A 20,797-nucleotide genomic window follows, 5' to 3' on the forward strand; every position below is an offset into this window, starting at 1 on the left:
AATTTTTGATGTCAGGTATATACAGCCTATTTTTCATAAATTTCTCCCAATAAAACCCTTTAAATTCAACAACTTGAACAAAAAGTTCTTTTGCTTTGTCTGAACACAGAAAATCTGTCGCCATACACATAGTGCATATGAACTTGTATATTTATAGAGATTACGTGACTGTGAATTGTGTGCAAATGGCCCATCTCATATTTTTGCATGCACAATTTTCAGGATTCTATCCTAGTGGATGGTAACACAGAATATAATTTTTTTTTTAAGATTGGCCCTGAGCTAACATCTGTTGCCAATCTTTTTTTTCTTCTTCCTCCCAAAGCACCCCAGTACATAGCTATATATTCTAGTTCTAGGTTCTTCCAGTTCTGCCATATGGGATGCCGCCTCAGCATGGCCTGATGAGCAGTGCTAGGTCCGTGCCCAGGATCCAAATTGGTGAAACCCTGGTCCGCCAAAGTGGAACATGCGAACTTAACAACTTGACCATGGAGTTGGCCCCCAGAGCATAATTTTATAATTTTTACTTAGTTGACTTGAAGTTAAGAAACCTTCCCAACAATTATTTGCAGTTTAATAACTGAATGATTATCAGATCATGTTATACTACAAAAGTATTCTTACGTCATGAATGCTGATAGTGTGCATTTTGGGTGTTGAATTGGTAACTTTTATAAGTCAGAGGTTTAAATTGGCATTTACAAAAGTAAGCCAAAGCCTGAAGATTGTGGTAACCAAAGAGATTTCTACCACAGAGCATTTATAGTTTCATAAGGGACACAGAAGCACAGAGAATTAAGTGAGTTTTGATCGATGCTTAGGTCTTATATGTCTTTTGTTAGATTTGTCTCTACATATTTTATACTTTTTATGCTATTATAATTTTTGTTTCAATTTCTGAAATTGTCTGTTGCTAGTATATAGAAATACCATTGAATTTTGTATATTGGTCCTGTGACCTCTTTAAACTTGTTGATGAGTTCTAGTACTTTTATTGTGGATTTCTTAGAATTTTCTACACAGGTGATCATGTCATCTGCTAATAGAGAGTTCTTCTCCCTTTCCAATATGGATACCTTTTGTTTTTCTTTCCTTATTGCACTGGCTAGATCTTCCATTACAGTCTTAAATAGAGTGGTGAGAGCAGATATCCTGGCCTTGTTCTTGATCTTAGAGATAAAGCATTTAGTCTTTCATCATGTATGATATTAGCTGTAGATTTTTCATAGATGCCTTTTATGAGGTTGACAAAATTCCATTCTATTTATGGTTGGTGAGAATTTTTATGAGGATTGGATGTTAGATTTGTCAAATACTTTTTCTACATTTATTAAGATGACCATGTGGTTTTTGTCCTTTAGCCTATTAATATAATGTATTTCTTTCCTAGGGAAAACACAAAATTTAATAATTTTACTATACTTACAGTTTTGTAACCATTACCATAATTTAATTTTAGAACATTTTCATCTTTCCAAAAATAAACCTTGTATCCATTAACTCCTCATTCTCTACTCCTTGTTCCCCCTCCAAATCCTAGGTAACTACTAATCTACTTGCTGTCTATATAGATGTGCTTCTTCTGGACCTTTCTTATAAATAGGATCATACAGCAAGTCGTCTTTTGTGGCTGGCTTCTTTCACTTAGCATAATGTTCTTGAGGTTCATTCATGCTGTAGTATGTATCAGTTGTTCATTCCTTTTTGTGGTCAAATAATATTTCATTGTATGGATATACTGCATTTGTTTATCTGTTCGTCAGTTGATGGTCATTGGGTTGTTTCCACTTTTTGGCTATTATAAATAATGTAGCTATGAACATTTGCGTACAAGTTTTTATGTGGACATATGCTTTTATTTCTCTTGGGTAGATACCTAGGAGTGGAATGGCTAGGTTATATATATGGTAACTGTATGTTAATACTTTGAGGAACTGCTGAAATGTTTGCACTGTTTTCCATTCCCATCAACACTGTATAAGGGTTCCAGTTTCTCCACATCCTTACCAACACTTGTTAATGTCTGTCTTTTTAATTACAGCCTTTCTAATCTGTGTGAAATAGTATCTCATTGTGGTTTTGATTTGTATGTCCCTAATGACTAACAATGTTGAGCATCTTTTCTTGTGCCTGTTGGCATTTGTATATCGTCTTTGGAGAAAAGTCTATTCTTTGCCCATTTTAAAATTGTATTATTTGTGTTTTTATTATTGTGTTGTAAGAGTTCTTTTTATATTCTGGATAAAAATTCCTTATCGGAGGGAGTGTTCTCAGCATCATGTCAGAGTGAGCTCTTCCCCGAGACTCTCCCCACTAAGATACAATGAAAAGGGCACATTCATATACCAACAGAGGACATTCACACAACACAAAAGATGTCTGAGAGACCCACACAGCCATACATCTGAAGGTGGAGGTGCTGGACCCCCTGGAGGAAGTGGAAGGAGGTAAGGGGATCTCCTCTTCCTCCCCGAGTGGCAGTGACCCAAGGCATGGGGCCATTGGTGGCTCTGAGAGGAGAAGGGGGAGGGGCAGCCCTCCCCGGGAATATCTTTGCTCTCCAAGTTCCTTCACAGCCTGTGGGAAAGCCCCACACAGAGGTGACTAAGCTATTGTGGGGGGTGTCTTCATCAAACCAACACTTCAGGAGAGCAGATAGTGAGGGCAGAGCAAGGACACCCCCCTGGATTATGCAGGGAAAAGAAAGCACCCCTCCCCATGCCTGGTACTCCAGCTCAGCTGGTTGGCCAGAATGCCTGCGCATACAATGGAAAAGTGGCAGCTGTGAGTGAGCAAGCCAGGGTTGCAGCAGGCTCAGAATACACTACTCTTGACCCCCACCCAGTGGCAGCAGGTGGAATCTGTGACCAGATACTATCACTATGCAGAGGCACAAGTCCATGCCATCAAACAGTATGAAAAAATATATTAATACTCCATACCAGGAGGAAAATGACAAGTACCCAGAAATCAGTCCTGAAGGCATAGAAATTTGTAATCTAAATGACAGAGAATTCAAATAGCTATCATAAAAAAAGCTCCATGAAGTACAAGAAAATACAGATAGTTCAATGACATCAGACACTTCACAAAAGAGATTGAAACTATAAAGAAAAACTAATCAGAAATGTTGGAGGTGAAAAACACAATGGATGAGATAAAGAAAAATCTGGACTCCCTGAATAACAAAGCTGATATTATGGAGGAGAGAAACAGCAGTCTGGAGGACAGAAGTATATAAATGCTTCAGATAGAGGAGGAAGGAGAGCTAAGACTAAAAAGAAATCAAGTTCTCCAAGAAATATCCAACTCAATTAGGAAATGCAACATAAGGATTATAGGTATTCAAGAAGGAGAAGAGAAGGAGAATAGAGCAGAAAGCATGTTCAAAGAAATAATAGCTGAGGCTGTCCCAAGCCTGGGGAAGGAGCTGGAAATACAAGTGAAAGAAGCAAATAGAACTCCTAATTATATCAATGTAAAACAACTTCTCCAAGGCATATAGTAGTAAAGCTGGCAAAAGTCAATGACAAAGAAAAAATATTAAGGGCAGCAAGGCAGAAGAAAATAACTTACAAAGGAACCCCTATCAGGCTTCCAGTGGACTTCTCAGCAGAAATGGTACAGGCTAGGAGAGAGTGGAATGATATATTCAAAATTCTGAAAGACAAAAACTTTCAGCCAAGAATACTCTATCCAGTGAAAATATCCTTCAGATAAGATCGAGAAATAAAAACTTTCCCAGATATACAAAAGCTAATGGACTTCATCATCACAAGAACCCCCTATAAGAAATGCTCAAGAAAGTCCTCACACCTGAAAAAAATGAAAGGGTTTACAAAGCCTTGAGCAAGGAGATAAATTGGTAGACAAAAATCAGAAAATTGCAATTCCCTATTGGAACAGGTTAGCAAACAATTATAACATTAGAGATAAAGGGAAGGAAAACATCAAAAATAAATATAATCTCATAATTTTAACCACAAACTCACAATACAAGATGGAATAAGTTGTGACAATAATAACTTAGAAGAGGAAGAGGATAGGGATGGAATTGGCTTAGTCTAAGGAAATAAGAGCCTATCAGAAAATGGACTATCTCATCTATAAGACTTTTTTATACAAACCTCATGGTAACCACTAAACAAATAATCAGAACAGAGACACAAGTGATAAATAGAGAGAAAACTAAGAAAACTATCATAGAGAACTACCAAACTGAATTAGTAGTCCAAAATACATGGGACAAGAAACTAGGGAACTGCAGAAGAAACGGAAAATGAGTGATAAAATGGTAGCTTAATCCCTCATATTATCAATAATCACTCTAAATGTAAATAGATTGAATTCTCCAATCAAAAGACACAGAGTGGTAAGATGGATTAAAAAACAAGACCCAACAATGTATTGCCTCCAGGAAACACATCTCAGCTCTAAAGACAAACACAGGCTCAGAGTGAAGGGATGGAAGACAATACTCCAAGCTAATGGCAAAAAAAGAAAGCAAGTGTTACCATACTTTTATCAGACAAAGAAGACTTCAAGACAAAAAAGGTAATGAGAGACAAAGAGGGGCAGTATATAATGATAAAACGGATGCTCCACCAAGGAGACATAACACTTATAAATACATATGCATCCAACACAGGAGTACCAAAGTACATAAAGCAACTATTAACAAGCCTAAAAGGAGATATTAACAACAACACAATAATAGTAGGGGACCTTAACACCCCACTTACATCAATGGATAGATCATCCAGACAGAAAGTTGAGAAGGAAATAGTGGATTTAGATGAAAAACTGGACCAGATGGACTTAATAGATATATATATCGAACACTCCATCCAAAAACAACAGAATACACATTCTTCTCAAGTGCACATGGAACATTCTCAAGGATAGACCATATGTTAGGCAAAAAGGCAAGCCTCAATAAATTTAAGCAGACTGAAGCCATATCAAGTACCTTTTCTGACCATAATGCTATGAAACTAGAAATCAGCTGCAAGAAAAAAGCTGGGAAAGTGACAAACATGTGGAGACTAAACAGCATACTACTGAACAACCAATTGATCATTGAAGAAATTAAAGGAGAAATCAAAAAATATCTGGGGGGCGGGCTCCGTGGCCGAGTGGTTAAGTTTGCACACTCCACTGCAGCAGCCCAGGGTTTGGATCCTGGGCGCAGACATGGCACCGCTTGTCAGGCCATGTTGAGGCGGCATCCCACATCCCACAACTAGAAGGACCTGCAACTAAGATATACAACTGTGCACAGGGGCGGTTTGGGAAGGAAAGCAGAAAAAAAAAAGATTGGCAACAGTTGTTAGCCCAGGTGCCAATCCTTAAGAAGAAAAAAAAAAGGAAGATTGGCAACAGTTGTTAGCCCAGGTGCCAATCTTTAAAAAGAAAAAATATCTGGAGACAAATGATAATGAAAATACTCCATACCAACTCATATGGTTTACAGCAAAAGCAGTCCTAAGAGGGAAATTCATAGCAATACAGTCCACCTTAACAAACAAGAAAAATCTCAAATAAGCAATCTTAAACTACACTTAAGAGAATTAGAAAAAGAAGAACAGGGCCAGCCCTGTGGCTGAGTGGTTAAGTTGCACGCTCCACTTCAGCGGCTTAGGGTTTCTCTGGTTCAGATCCTGGGCGTGGACATGGCACCGCTCATCAGGACATGCTTAGTTGGTGTCCCACATAGCACAACCAGAGGAACTCACAGCTAGAATATACAACTAGGTACGGGGGGGGGGGGGGGGGGGGTGGGAAGAAAAAAAAGAAGAAGAAGAAGATTGGCAATAGCTGTTAGCTCAGGTGCCATTCTTTAAAAAAAAGAAAAAGAAGAACAAACAAGGCTCAAAGTCAGCAGGAGGAGGGAAATAATAAAAATTAGAGCAGAGATAAGTGAAATTGAAACAACAACAACAACAACAGGAAAAAACAGCAGAAATGAGCAATGAAACAAAGAGCTGCTTCTTTGAGAAGATAAACAAAATTGACAACCCCTTAGCCAGACTCACTAAGAAGAAAAAGAGAGAAGCTCAAATAAATAAAATGAAACAAGAGAAATTACAATGGATACCACAGAAATACAAAGGATTATAGGAGAATACTATGAAAAACTATACGCCAACAAACTGGACCATCTAGAAGAAATGGATAAATTCTTAGAAGCATACAACTTCCCAAAACTGAACCAAGAAAAAATAGAGAATCTGAATAGACTGATCACAAGTAAAGAGATTGAAACAGTAATCAAAAACCTCCCCCAAAAATTAAAGTCCAGGACCAGATGGCTTCTCTAGAGAATTCTCCCAAACATTCAAAGAAAATTTAATACCTATCCTTCTCAAACTATTCCAGAAAATTGAGGAAGATGGAGCACTTCCTAACACATTCTAAAAGGCCAACATCACCCTGATCCCAAAGCCAGACAAGGACAACACAAAGAAGGAAAATTACAGGCCAATATTGCTGATGAACATAGATGCAGAAATCCTTAACAATATATTGGCAAACCAAATACAGCAATACATTAAAAAGATCATACACCATGATCAAGTGGGATTCATACAAGGGACACAGGGATGGTTCAACATCCTCAAATCAATAAATGTGATACACCACATTAACAAAATGAGGAATAAAAACTGCATGATTATCTCAATAGATGCAGAAAAAGCATTTGACAGGATCCAACAGCCATTTATGATAAAAACTCTCAATAAAATGGGTATAGAAGGAAAGTACCTCAACATAATAAAGGCCATGTATGACAAACCCACAGGCAACATCATACTCAATGGGGAAAAGCTGAAAGCCATCCCTCTCAGAACAGGAACAAAACAAGGGTGCCCACTCTTGCTAGAGGTATTCAATATAGTACTGGAGGTTTTGGTCAGAGCAATTAGGCAAGAAAAAAGAGATAAAAGGAGTCCAAATCGGCAATGAAGAAGTGAAACTCTCGCTGTTTGTAGATGGCATGATTTTACACATGGAGAACCCTAAAGAAATCCATTGGAAAACTTTTAGAAATAATCAACAACTACAGCAAAGTTACAGGGTACAAAATCAGCTTAAAAAATTAGTTGCATTTCTATACTCTGATAGCAAACTAACAGAAAGAGAAATCAAGAATAAAATCCCATTTACGATCGCAACAAAGGGAATAAAATATCTAGGAATAAATTTAACCAAGGAGGTGAAAGACGTATACAATGAAAACTATAAGATGTTGTTGAAAGAAATTGATGATAACATAAAGAAATGGAAAGATAGTGCATGCACATGGATTGGAAGAATAAACATAGTTAAAATGTCCATACTGCCTAAAGCAATCTACAGATTCATAGCAGTCCCAATCAAAATCCCAGGGACATTCTTCACAGACATAGAACAAAGAATCCTAAAATTCATATGGGGCAACAAAAGACCACAAATTGCTAAAGTAATCCTGAGAAAAAAGAACAAAGCTAGAGGCACCACAATCCCTGACTTTGAAATATACTACAGAGCTATACTAATCAAATCGGCATCGTACTTGTACAAAAACAGCCACAGATCAATGGAACAGAATTGAAAGCCCAGAAATAAAACCACACATCTATGGACAGCTAATCTTTGACAAAGGAGCTAAGTACATAGAATGGAGAAAGGAAAATCTCTTCGATAAATGGTATTGGGAAAACTGGACAGCCACATGCAAAAGAATGAAAGTAGACCATTATCTTTTGCCATACACAAAAATTAACTCAAAACGGATCAAAGACTTGAAAGTACAGACCTGAAACCATGAAACTCCTAGAAGAAAATATAGGCAATACACTCTTTGATGTCAGTCTTCGAAGGATCTTTTCAAATACCGTATCTACTCAGATAAAGGAAACAAAAGAAAAAAATAAACAAGTGGGACTTCATCAGACAAAGGAGCTTCTGTAAGGCAAAGGAAACCAGGAACAAAACAAAAACACAACCCACCTCTGAGAGAAAATATTCACAAGTCATATATCCAAAAAAGCATTAATCTCCGAAATATATGAACTCACACAACTGAATAACAACAAAAAACAACCTGATTGAAAAATACGCAGAGGACAGGGCCCCGGGAAACCAGAGAGCAAGAGCTGATTGGAATCCAGGTCGGCACGCGAGGGAAAGTGCCCTTCCTCCCCCAACCCGCGCTGTACGTCACCATCACAGCTGAAGGAGGAGGGCTCAGAACACGTGGCTCTCAACCCCTATCTAGTGGGGACAGGCTGTAACTGCAACTGAATAATAGCATCATGTGCAAAAAGTGCTCCTCTACCATCCAGCAATTTATAAAAGCTCCAGACCACAAGGAAAACAATAAAAACACAGAATTAAGTCCTGAGGACTTGGAAATAGGTAAACTAAGTGAAAATGAGTTCAGCGTAGCTATCATCAAAAAACTCAATGAGGTAAAGGGAAATATAGAGAAACAAGTCAATGAGTTCTGGAGTTACTTCACAAAAGAGATTGAAACTATAAAGAAGAATCAAACAGAAATGCTGGAGATGAAAAGTACAATGGATCCGATAAAACAGAATATGGATTCCCTGAATGCACGTGTAGATACCATAGAGGAGCAAATTAGCATAATCGAAGATAGACAGGCTGAATGGCTCCAGACAGAGGAAGAAAGAGAACTAAGAATTAAAAAGAATGAGCAAAATCTCAGACAAATAGCGGATTCAATGAGGAAATCCAATTTAAGAATTATTGGAATCCCTGAGGGTGTGGAAAAGGAAAATGGAGCAGAAGGAGTGCTCAAAGAAATAATTGAAGAAAATTTCCCAAATCTAAGGATTGAGGGAGAAATGTGTGTGGAGGAAGATTGCAGTTCTCCTAGATTTGTCAATGTAAAAAGACCTGCTGCAAGGCACATAGTAGTACAAATGGCAAAAATGAATGACAGAGAAAGAATACTCAGGGCAGCGAGGCAGAAGAAAATATCCTACAAAGGAACTCCTATCAGACTTTCAGCGGATTTCTCTGGAGAAACCATACAAGCTAGGAGAGAATGGAATGGCATATTCAACACTTTAAAGAATAAAAATCTTCAGCCAAGAATACTCTATCCAGCAAAAATATCCTTCAGATATGAGGGAGAAATTAAATCTTTTCCAGACAAACAAAAGCTAAGGGACTTTGTAACCAAAATACCTCCACTACAAGAAATCCTCAAGAAGGTTCTCATGCCTGAAAAAAGAAAAATGGCAGAAAGGGGTCACAAATCACAGAGTAGGGAGACAAATAGATAAAATCAGAATAGGATAGCAAATATTCAACTATAGCATTAGGATAAAGGGAAGGAAACCACCAAAGCAAAGACAATCTTATCATGCCAACCACAAACTCACAACACAAGTTGGAATAAGAGATGAAAATAATAATTTAGGAGGGGAAGAGGAAAGGGACTAAATCGGTCTAGGCCAAGTAAGTAAGAGACCACCAGAAAATGGACTATATCATACACGAGATTTTCAATACAAACTTCAGGGTAGCCACTAAGCTAAAAAACAGAACAGAGATACAAAACATAAATAAGGAAAAATCTAAGAAACCCACCATAAGAAACTGCAGAAGTCAATGGGTAGACTAAAACACACAGGACGAGAAACAAAAGTAACACAGGAAAACCAGATAACGAGTGACAGAATCACAGCATTAAGCTCTCTTGCATCAATAATCACCCTCAATGTAAACGGATTGAACTCTCCAATAGAAAGACACAGGGGGCAAAATGGATTAAAGAACAAGATCCAACAATTTGTTGCCTCCAGGAAACACACCTCAGCCCCAAGGACAAACACAGGCTCAGAGTGAAGGGGTGGAAGACAATACTCCAAGCTAAAAGCAAGCAAAAGAAAGCAGTTGTCACAATACTTATATTAGATAAAACAGATTTCAAAATAAGGCAGGTAAATATAGGCACAGAGGGACATTATATAACGATCAAAGGGACACTTCATCAAGAAGAAATAACGCTTATAAATATCTATGCACCCAACAAAGGAGCACCAAAGTTCATAAAGCAACTATTAACAAACATAAAAGAAGATATTAAAAGTAACACAATAATAGTAGGGACCTCAACACCCGACTCAGATCAATGGAAAGATCATCCAGACAGAAAATCAACAAGGAAACAGTGGAGCTAAATGAAAAGCTAAAACAATTGGACTTAATAGACATATATAGATCACTTCATTCAAAAACAGCAGAATACATATTCTTCTTAAGTGCGCATGGAACATTCTCAAGGATAGACCATATGTTGGGAAACAAGGCAAGCCTCTACAAATTTAAAAAAATTGAAATAATAACAAGCATCTTCTCCAATCATAATGCTATAAAGCTAGAAAGTAATTACAAGCAAAAAGCTGAGAAAGGCACAAAGATGTGGAGACTAAACAACACACTACTGAACAAGCAATGGATCATTGAAGAAATTAAAGAAGAAATAAAAAAATACCTGGAGACAGATGAAAATGATAACATGCCATATCAACTCATATGGGATGCAGCAAAAGCTGTATTAAGAGGTAAATTCATCACAATACAGACACATCTCAACAAACAAGAAAAATCCCAAATAAGCAATCTTAAACTACACCTAACCGAATTAGAGAAAGAAGAACAAACAAAGCCCAAAGTCAGCAGAAGGAGAGAAATAATAAAAATCAGAGCAGATTAAATGCTATTGAAACAAAAAAGGCAGTAGAAAGGATCAGTGAAACATAGAGCTTGTTCTTTGAGAAGATAGATCAAATTGACAAAACCCTAGCCAGATGTACAAAGAAAAAAAGGGAGAAAGCTCAAATAAACAAAATCAGAAATGAAAGAGGAGAAATAACAACAGACTCCGCAGAAATACAAAGGATTATAAGAGAATACTACGAAAAACTTTATGCCAACAAAATGGATAACCTAGAGGAAATGGACAAATTCTTGGACTCCTACAATCTCCCAAAGCTCACTCAAGAAGAAGCAGACAATTTAAACAGACCAATCACAAGGAAAGAGATTGAAACAGCAATCAAAAGCATCCCAAAGAATAAAACCCCAGGACCAGATGGCTTTCCTGGGGAATTGTACTAAACTTTCAGAGAGGATTTAATACCTATCCTTTTCAAGCTATTCAAAAAAATTAGGGAGGATGAAACACTTCCTAACACATTCTACAAGGCCAACATCACGCTGATACCAAAGCCTGACAAGGACAGCACGAAAAAAGAACTACAGGCCAATATCACTGATGAACATAGATGCAAAAATTCTAAACAAAATTTTGGCAACCAGAATTCAGCAATTCATCAAAAGGATCGTACATCATGATCAGGTGGGATTCATACCAGGGACACAGGGATGGTTCAACATCCGCAAATCAATCAATGTGATACACCACATCAACAAACTGAGGAATAAAAAACACATGGTCTTCTCAATAGATGCAGAGAAGGCATTTGACAAGATCCAACAGCCATTTATGATAAAAAGTCTGAACAAAATGGGGATAGAAGGGAACTACCTCAACATAATAAAGGCCATATATGACAAACCCATAGCCAACATCATACTCAATGGGCCAAAACTGAGCGCCATCCCCCTGAAAACAGGAACGAGACAAGGATGCCCTCTATCACCACTCTTATTTAACATAGTACTGGAGGTCCTGGTCAGAGCAATTAGGCAAGAAAAAGGAATAAAAGGAATCCAAATAGGGAGGGAAGGTTACACTCTCACTGTTTGCAGACAACATGATCCTATATATAGAAAACCCCAAAGAATCCATTGGAAAACTCTTAGAAGTAATCAACAACTACAGCAAAGTTGCAGGGCTTAAAATCAATTTGCATAAATAAGTAGCATTTCTATACTCCAATAATGAACTAACAGAAAACGAACTCAAGAACACAATACCATTCACAATCACTGCAAAAAGAATAAAATACCTCGGGGTAAATTTAACTAAGGAAGTGAAAGACCTATACAATGAAAATTACGAGGCTTTTCTGAAAGAAATGGATGATGACATAAAGAGATGGAAAGACATTCCATGTACATGGATTGGAAGAATAAACATAGTTAAAATGTCCGTTCTACCTAAAGCAATCTACAGATTCAACGCCATCCCAGTCAGAATCCCAATGACATTCTTTACAGAATTAGAACAAAGAATCCTAAAATTCATATGGGGCAACAAAAGACCCTGAATTGCTAAAGCAATCCTGAGAAAAAAGAACAAAACAGGAGGCCTCACAATCCCTGACTTCAAAACATACTACAAAGCTACAGTAATCAAAACAGCATGGGACTGGTACAAAAACAGGTGCACAGATCAATGGAACAGAATTGAAAGCCCAGAAATAAAACCACACATCTATGAACAGCTAATCTTCGAGAAAGGAGCTGAGGGCACACAATGGAGAAAAGAAAGTCTTTTCAACAAGTGGTGCTGGGAAAACTGGAAAGCCACATGTAAAAGAATGAAAATTGACCATTCTTTCTCACCATTCACCAAAATAAACTCAAAATGGATCAAAGACCTAAAGGTGAGACCTGAAACCATAAGGCTTCTAGATGAAAACGTAGGCAGTACACTCTTTGACATCAGTATTAAAAGGATATTTTCAGACACCATGTCTTCTCAGAGAAGGGAAACAATAGAAAGAATAAACAAATGGGACTTCATCAGACTAAAGAGCTTCTTCAAGGCAAATGAAAACAGGATTGAAACAAAAAAACAACCCACTAACTGGGAAAAAATATTTGCAAGTCATATATCTGACAAAGGCTTAATATCCATAATATATAAAGAACTCTCACAACTCAACAACAAAAAATCAAACAACCCGATCAAAAAATGGGCAGGAGACATGAACAGATATTTCTCCAAAGAAGATATATGGATGGCCAATAGGCACATGAAAAGATGTTCATCATCACTGATCATCAGGGAAATGCAAATCAAAAGTATACTAAGATATCACCTTACACCCATTAGAATGACAAAAATATCTAAAACTAATAGTAACAAATGTTGGAGAGGTTGTGGAGAAAAAGGAACCCTCATACACTGCTGGTGGGAATGCAAACTGGTGCAGGCGCTATGGAAAACAGTATGGAGATTCCTCAAAAAATTAAAAATAGAACTACCATACGACCCAGCTATCCCACTGCTGGGTATCTGTCCAAAAAACTTGAAGTCAGCAATCCCAAAAGTCCTATGCACCCCAATGTTCATTGCAGCATTATTTACAATAGCCAAGACATGGAAGCAACCTAAGTGCCCATCAACAGATGATTGGATAAAGACGACATGGTATATATATACAATGGAATACTACTCAGCCATAAAAAGGAACATAATCGTCCCATTTGCAACAACATGGATGGACCTTGAGAGAATTATGTTAAGTGAAATAAGCCAGATGGAGAAGGACAATCTCTGTATAACTCCACTCATATGAGGAAGTTAAAAATGTAGACAAACAGAACAGATTAGTGGCTACCAGGGGAAAGGTGGGGGGGGGGCGGTGTGGAGGTGTGCACAAAGGGTGAAGGGGTGCACCTAAAACACGACTGACAAACAATAATGTACAACTGAAATTTCACAAGATTGTAACTTATCATTAACTCAATAAAAATTTTTTAAAAAATAGGCAGACGATATGAACAGACATTTTTCCAAAGAAGATACACAGGTGGCCAATAGGTACATGAACAGATATTCAACATCACTATTCATCAGGGAAATGCAAATCAAAACTACACTAAGAGATCACCTTACACCCATTAGAATGGCTATAATCACCATGAAAAAAATAACCAATTTTGGAGAGGATATGGAGAAAAGGGAACCCTCATACACTGCTGGTGGGAATGCAAACTGGTGCAGCTTCTATAGAAAACAGTATGGAGATTCCTCAAGAAATTAAAAATAGAAATACTGTATGACTCAGCTATCCCACTACTCAGTATTTACGCAAAGAACTTGAAATCAACAATTCAAAGAGACTTATGCACCCCATGTTCATTGAAGCATTATTCACTATAGCCAAGAAGTGGAAGCAACCCAAGTGCCCATCAACTAATGATTGGATAAAGAAGATGTGGTATATATGTATATGCAAAGGAATATAAATATTCCATTTATATTCAGCCATAAAATAGACAAAACTCAGCCATAACATAGACAAAATCGTCCCATTTGCAACAACATGAATGCACCTTGAGGGTATTATGTTAAGTGAAATAAGCCAGACAGAGAAAGACAAACACCATATGATTTCACTCGTATGTGCAAGATAAAGTCACATACAGACAAGGAGAGCAGTTTAGTGGTTACCAGAGGAGAAGGGGGTTGGGGGTGGGCACAAGGGGTGAAGGGGCACATTTATATGATGACTGACAAGTAATGTACAACTGAAATTTTGCAATGTTATAAACTATTATCACCTCAATAATAAATAAAAAATAAGTTAAAAAATTCCCTATCAGATAGGTGATGTGCAAATATTTTCTTTCAGTCTGTGGATTGTCTTTTCACTTTCTTGATGGTGTTTTGTTTTGTTTTTTTTTTTTTTCCCATTCAGATATACATTTACTTATTAGTGTGTGTTTTTAGTTCTACTGAATTTTTTTTTTCTGCTTTATTTCCCAAACCCCGCCCAGTACCTAGTTGTATATCTTAGTTGCAGGTCCTTCTAGTTGTGGGATGTGGGATGCCACCTCAAGGTGGCCTGATGAGCGGTGCCATGTCCGCGCCCAGGATTCAAACCCTGGGCCGCTGCAGCAGAGCACGTGAACTTAACCACTCGGCCACGGAGCCGGCCCCAGTTCTACTGAGTTTTATCACAAGTGTAGGTTCGTGTCTAGAGCACCACAGTCAAGATACAGAATAGTTCCATCACCGCAAGGATCCCTTGTGCTGCCCTTTTGTAACCATACCCACTTCCTTCCCAGCCTTGCCCTGTCTGTGCCTCTTCCTTATGGCAAACTCTAGGGGCTGGCCTGGTGACATAGCAGTTAAGTTCATGCTCTCCACTTTGGCGGCCTGGGATTCACCAGTTCGGATCCCAGGCGTGGACCTATCACTGCTCATCAAGCCATGCTGTGCAGGCATCCCACATACAAAATAGAGGAAAATGGGCATGGATGCTAGCTCAGGGCCAACCTTCCTCAGCAAAAAGAGGAGGATTGGTGGCAGATGTTAGCTCAGGGCTAATCTTCCTCTATAAAATGGAAGCATCACCGTCTTCTCTGTGATGGCATCAGGATGATGTCAGCATTAAATGAAATCATACATATAAGTTCCTAGAAGGTAAATGCTAACGCAAGCTGCAGTTGTGATTGACAGAAGCCTAAGAGTCTCCAACTTATTTGGCTGTGGCTGTTATTTCAAGTTGAAACAGCATCACTAGTTTTGCTGTCTTCAAGCATTTTGTTTCTGGAAAAAAGCTTTTCCAGATTCATAGGTACTGATCATAACAGCACAAGCAGGAGCAATTTTAATTAAACGAGGATTTAGGCCTGTAAATAATCCAGAAAACCTACTCTTAGCGACAATGTTCTTCATTATAGCCCAGGTTGACATATGCAAAGGCACAGAAATTTTATGACTTTCATGTATCCAAAGTTGTGTCTGCTTTTGTGTTTTTACCACATCAAACGGCAAAGTTGCAACTGCTGCAAAAGAACCAGACAATGCCCCTGAAGTAAAGTTGATCATAAATATTGGTTCATACAAACCAGATTTTGCACACAACCATTTCTTTAAAACTTCATAGTTATACCAGTACATTGAAGGTAGGGGGAAGGCCACTCTACAGGGATTTAACACCCTCATTTTGAATGATTTTCAAAAAGGCATCAGTTCCAGAGGCTGGAAGTCCAAAATCAGGGTGCCAGCAAGGTCAGGTGAGGGCTCTCTTCTGGGTTGCAGAATTCTCATTGTATCCTCACATAGTGGAAGGCTTGATGGTGTTTCTTTGAAGCACAAAAGTTTTTAATTTTGATGAAGTCCAGTTTACCAATCTTCTCTTTTATGGCTGAGCTTTTGGTGTTGCATCTAAGAAATCTTTGCCTATCTTAAGATCCTGTGTTTCTTCTAATAGTTTTATACATTTAGGTCTATGATCTACTTTGAGATAATTTTTGTGTATAGTGTGAGGTAGGAGTCCAAATTTATTCTTTTGCATTTGTATATCCAATTTTCCCAACACCATTTGTTGCAAAGACTTTTCTTTACCCATTGAATTATTTTGGCCCCTTTGTCAAAAATCAATTGACTGTAAGTGTTTATGGTTCATTTCTGGACTCTTTATTCTATTGCTCTAGATATCTACCTTATCTAGATTATTGTCTTCCTGTCTTGATTACTATAGCTTTGTAGTAAGTTTTGAAATTGGAAGTGTGATTCCATCTTTCTTTGATTGGTATTCACATGGTATATCTTTTTCCATACTTTTACTTTTAATCTATTTGTGTCTTGCCTTTTCTTCTAGGCAACATATACTTGGATCCTACTTTTTTGGGGGGGGGGAAGATTAGCCCTGAGCTAACTACTGCTAATCCTCCTCTTTTTTTCTGAGGAAGACTGGCCCTGAGCTATCATCCATGCCCATCTTCCTCTACTTTATATGTGGGACGCCTACCACAGCATGGCTTTTGCCAAGCGGTGCCATGTCTGCACCGAGGATCCAAACCAGCAAACCCCAGGCCACCAAGAAGCAGAATGTGTGCACTTAACTGCCGCGCCACTGGGCTGGCCCTGGATCCTACTTTTTATGCATCTGACAATCTTTGCCTTTTAATTGGGATATTTAGATCATTTACATTTAATGTGATTGTTGACATGGTTGAGTTTTATTTGTTTTCCCTTTTTTCTCATCTCTTCTTTATTACTTTCTTCCTCTTTTTCTGCTTTCTTTTGGATCAGTTGAATTTTTTTATGATTCCATTTTTCTCCTTTGTTGATTTATGAGCTATAACTCTTTGTTGTCTTGCTTTGGTGGTTGCTTTAGGGTTTATGGATTATATCTAACTTATTGCATTCTACCCTCAGGTAGTATTATACCACTTGATGTATTGTATAAAAACAGTATACTTCTAAATACTTATATTCACAGCATATACCATTTCTGGTCTTCATTTCTTTGTGTAGATCCATAATTCTATCTGGTATCATTTTCCTTCTGCTTGGAGGACTACTTTTGACATTTGTTATAGTGCAGGTCTACTGGTGGTATATTCTTTCAGCTTTTTAAAGTTCCTTTCGGAGACTCTGAGGGAGATTCCATTCCATGTTTTTCTTCTAGCTTGTAGGTGGCTGTCCACATTCCTTTAGCATTGTTTTGGTATTCCTTGGCTTGTAGACACAGCACTCTAATCTCTGCCTCGGTTTTCACATAGTATGTGATATTTAGTCATTATCCAAAATATAAAGTTTAATCCATAAGCGTTAGTTAAAAATTACAAATATGTAGTTTTAGATGAAAATTTTTAGAAAATGTAAAGAGATGAAAATAATAATATAAAGTAAGAAAAAGCAAACTGTTACTTAAAGTATTTGACTCAAGAACTTTTCTTCCCTCTGTAGCTGTTGGAAGAATTAGAGGAAAGCCTTTTCCATTGCTCTTATTTTTTGAGGCTATCTTTAGCACAAGTCATGCTTTTAGACGTCCTATTGGTGCAGAACTAACCCTGGAAGGAATCAAATGTGGATTATCTGAAAAACGTTTAGATTTAGTTATCCATTGGGTCACCCAGGAAAGGTAAGCAAAGTTAAACTTTTAATTTTGATATTTGGTTAATAAAGTTATTTGTTCTTCTCAAACATTTTAATAGTTTTCTTATCAATAAATTATTTGAGCATTTATTTCAGGCCCCTATTCTGACTAATCAGTTTGAAGATATTTACTAAGCATTCATGGAGTAATGGGGCCTAGTCACGATGAGCCCAGATCATGAGTTGACTCACAGCAATTTACAAGATGATTCATGACCACTTAGTGGTGGTTGGAAGTTTATCAGTATAGCTAGAAAAGCATTGATCGGTATCATGCTGCTTGGAGGGATAAATCAGGAACCTAGTTCCAGACAGGCTATGAGCACATGTAAAGGATAAACCCAGGAGAAAACTTACAAGCTGGAGGGATATGGACCAAGGTAGCATTTAGAAGAACATACAAACCAGCAAGGATAGGCAGGAGGTGGCTTCTTGGAATTGGGTCTCAGCATAGATTGGTGGATTTGTACCAGGGCTCATCTAGGTTGGGTTCCCTAGAACCAAAGCCTGAGACAGGAATTTGGGTGCACGTGTTTGATAAAGGGAGGGCTTCTCAAGAAAAACTTATAAGGGAGTGAGTGAAGCAGAATAGGGAAGGGGAAAGAGCCAAGCAAGGATGTGACCTCAGGCAAGTTCTAACCTTGGCATTGTTTATAGAGGGGTGGCTCTATAAACCACACCACAGAGCTGTTCCTCCTTGAGGTAAAGGGCCAGCCTTTTGTACCTCTCTATCATTAAGTCAAGGGCTGCAGGCTGCCTGGATGGAGTGTGAGCCCATGACTTCTTGGGGACAGTGGCTCCCACCAGCCAAGGGCAATTCACTATAGAAGGGAGGGACCTGTGAGGCACTGGCAGCCAACACCCAGAGCAGCTGGGGAGGGGTATACTAGCCCAGTCAGAAGGATTTGGGCAGGAGACCAAAACAGCATCTATGTTACTCACCCATTTGCACAACACAGATCTATTTGCTTCTCCCATTAAGTTCACTCCATCCAGGCACAACTTCTCCAGGATTCTGTGGTCATAATTCTAGGAGAAACTTACAAGAGAATGGTTAGTGGCGTGAACTATAGCCCTTGGTCCTAGCTGTAATTTGTTTTTTACAACTTTATTGAGATAGAATTTACATACAACAACCTATGCATATTTAAAGTGTACCATTTGATGAGTTTCTAAAAAATAGCATAAAATATAGCCAATGGCAATATAATTGACATAAATAAACTGCACATATTTAAAATGTACAATTTGAAAAGTTTTGATATATGTGTATACCCATGAAATCATCATAATCAAGATAATAAACATATACATAACCCTCAAATGTTTCTTTATGTCCCTTTGTAATGCCGTCTCTGTCCTTCCACCATGTGATTGCACTCCCCTCCTCATCTCCAAGTAACCACTGATGTGCTTTCTGTCACTATGGATTAGTTTGCATTTTCTAGAATTTTATATAAGTGGAATTATATATTATGTATTCTTTTTTTCTTCTTGGTCTGGCTTCATTCACTTATAATTATTTTAAGATATTAATTAGTACTTATCTTTATCTTCTATCACCCATTTTACGTTCTTCTCACTCTTATACTTCTGTTGGTTTTGATCGCTTGTCTGGTAGGATGACTGTGGTTACCATGCCTGTATCAAACCATGGTTATTGATTTACCCACTAACGGTTTTCAATTGGCATGGGACTACCCAGAGATATCCCAGTAGATTATCTGCCACCTGTGACAGACAACTATATACTATTCAAAAAACATCTACTGGGTCCTGCTAAAGTTGGAGCAGTTATCTGTGGAACATCAATGACTGTGAAACTAGAACTGCTCATCATGAACTGGATTCTGACAGACTAACCAAGTCATAAGGTCAAGGGGCTCAGAAGAGTCCACCCAAAATCAGGTACAACCAAGATCATGATCAGGCAGATCCAGAGCACACAAGTAAGCTTCATCAATAGGTGGACCAGACCCCATGTCAACTACCATTGACTCACTGATATTGCTTGCACAACTCTTCCCCTATGGCCTCATGCAGGAGTGGAGTTATGTAAGATCGGCAGACAGAGAAAGAAAAAAACCCAAACTTGGTTCATGGATGGTTCAGGTGGTGTCCAGATGATGCAAGCTTTGAAGATGTAGTAACATCCTTCAGGATGAAGTGTACGCCTTAAACCAATAAATAATTACATGGTGCTGGCAAGGGGCAGAGCAAAATGGCGGGGTGAGCTGACCCGGGATTCTCTCCCCTCCAAAATACAACAAAGGATTGGAAAAACTGAATTTCAGAGAATAAATCTAATGCCAACACGTTAGAGACCTACAATACCAAGAAGGCAGAGAACATAGACCTTGCTGACGGCCTCGGAGGCGCTGGAATGGGTAGGAGAGAAAGTCGCTCCCTCCCCTGGAGTCTGCGATCCCTCCTGCCCGGTCAGGGAAGGAGCAGGGGAGGGGCTGCATGACTGGGGGATCATCCAGGACTCCTGCTGCTGGTTCAGTGGAAACCTGGTGACAGGGGAAAGGTTCTGTGTGTGGGGACCACATAAACCCAGGGCCTTGGGAGACTAGAGAACAGAACTGATCCGAATCCAGATTGGCGCGTGAGAATAGCAGCCCCTCCCTCACAGAAAGCGCACTGGGCGCCACCATCTTGCCCAAAGGCAGAGAGCTCAGAACACGTGGCTCTCGACCCCCATCTAGTGGCGACAGGCTGTAACTGCAACCGAATTCTACCACCATGCAAAAAAACTGCTCCTCTACCATCCAGCAATTTATAAAAGCCCCAGACCAGAAGGAAAACAATAAAACCATAGAATTAAGTCCTGAGGACTTGGAATTAGGTAAACTAAGTGATAATGAGTTCAGAGCAGCTATAATCAAAAAACTCAATGAGGTAGAGAGAAAGATAGAGAAATAAGCCAATGAGTTCTGGAGTTACTTCACAAAAGAGGTTGAAATT

At 38.5% G+C, this 20,797-nt stretch overlaps 1 protein-coding gene across 17 annotated transcripts in view; it reads left to right on the plus strand.

Annotated features, from left to right (window-relative positions):
• Positions 1–20,797, plus strand: part of CLHC1 (clathrin heavy chain linker domain containing 1) — a 63,080-nt gene that overhangs the window by 25,815 nt on the left and 16,468 nt on the right. For all 17 annotated transcript variants that reach the window (XM_070235479.1, XM_070235482.1, XM_070235488.1 and 14 more), the window contains exon 9: positions 17,642–17,816. In XM_070235479.1, the coding sequence (XP_070091580.1) occupies positions 17,642–17,816 (175 nt within the window). The remainder of the gene's footprint in view (positions 1–17,641; positions 17,817–20,797) is intronic.

This window comes from Equus caballus, chromosome 15 (genome assembly GCF_041296265.1).
Source record: "Equus caballus isolate H_3958 breed thoroughbred chromosome 15, TB-T2T, whole genome shotgun sequence".
NCBI lineage: Eukaryota > Metazoa > Chordata > Mammalia > Perissodactyla > Equidae > Equus > Equus caballus.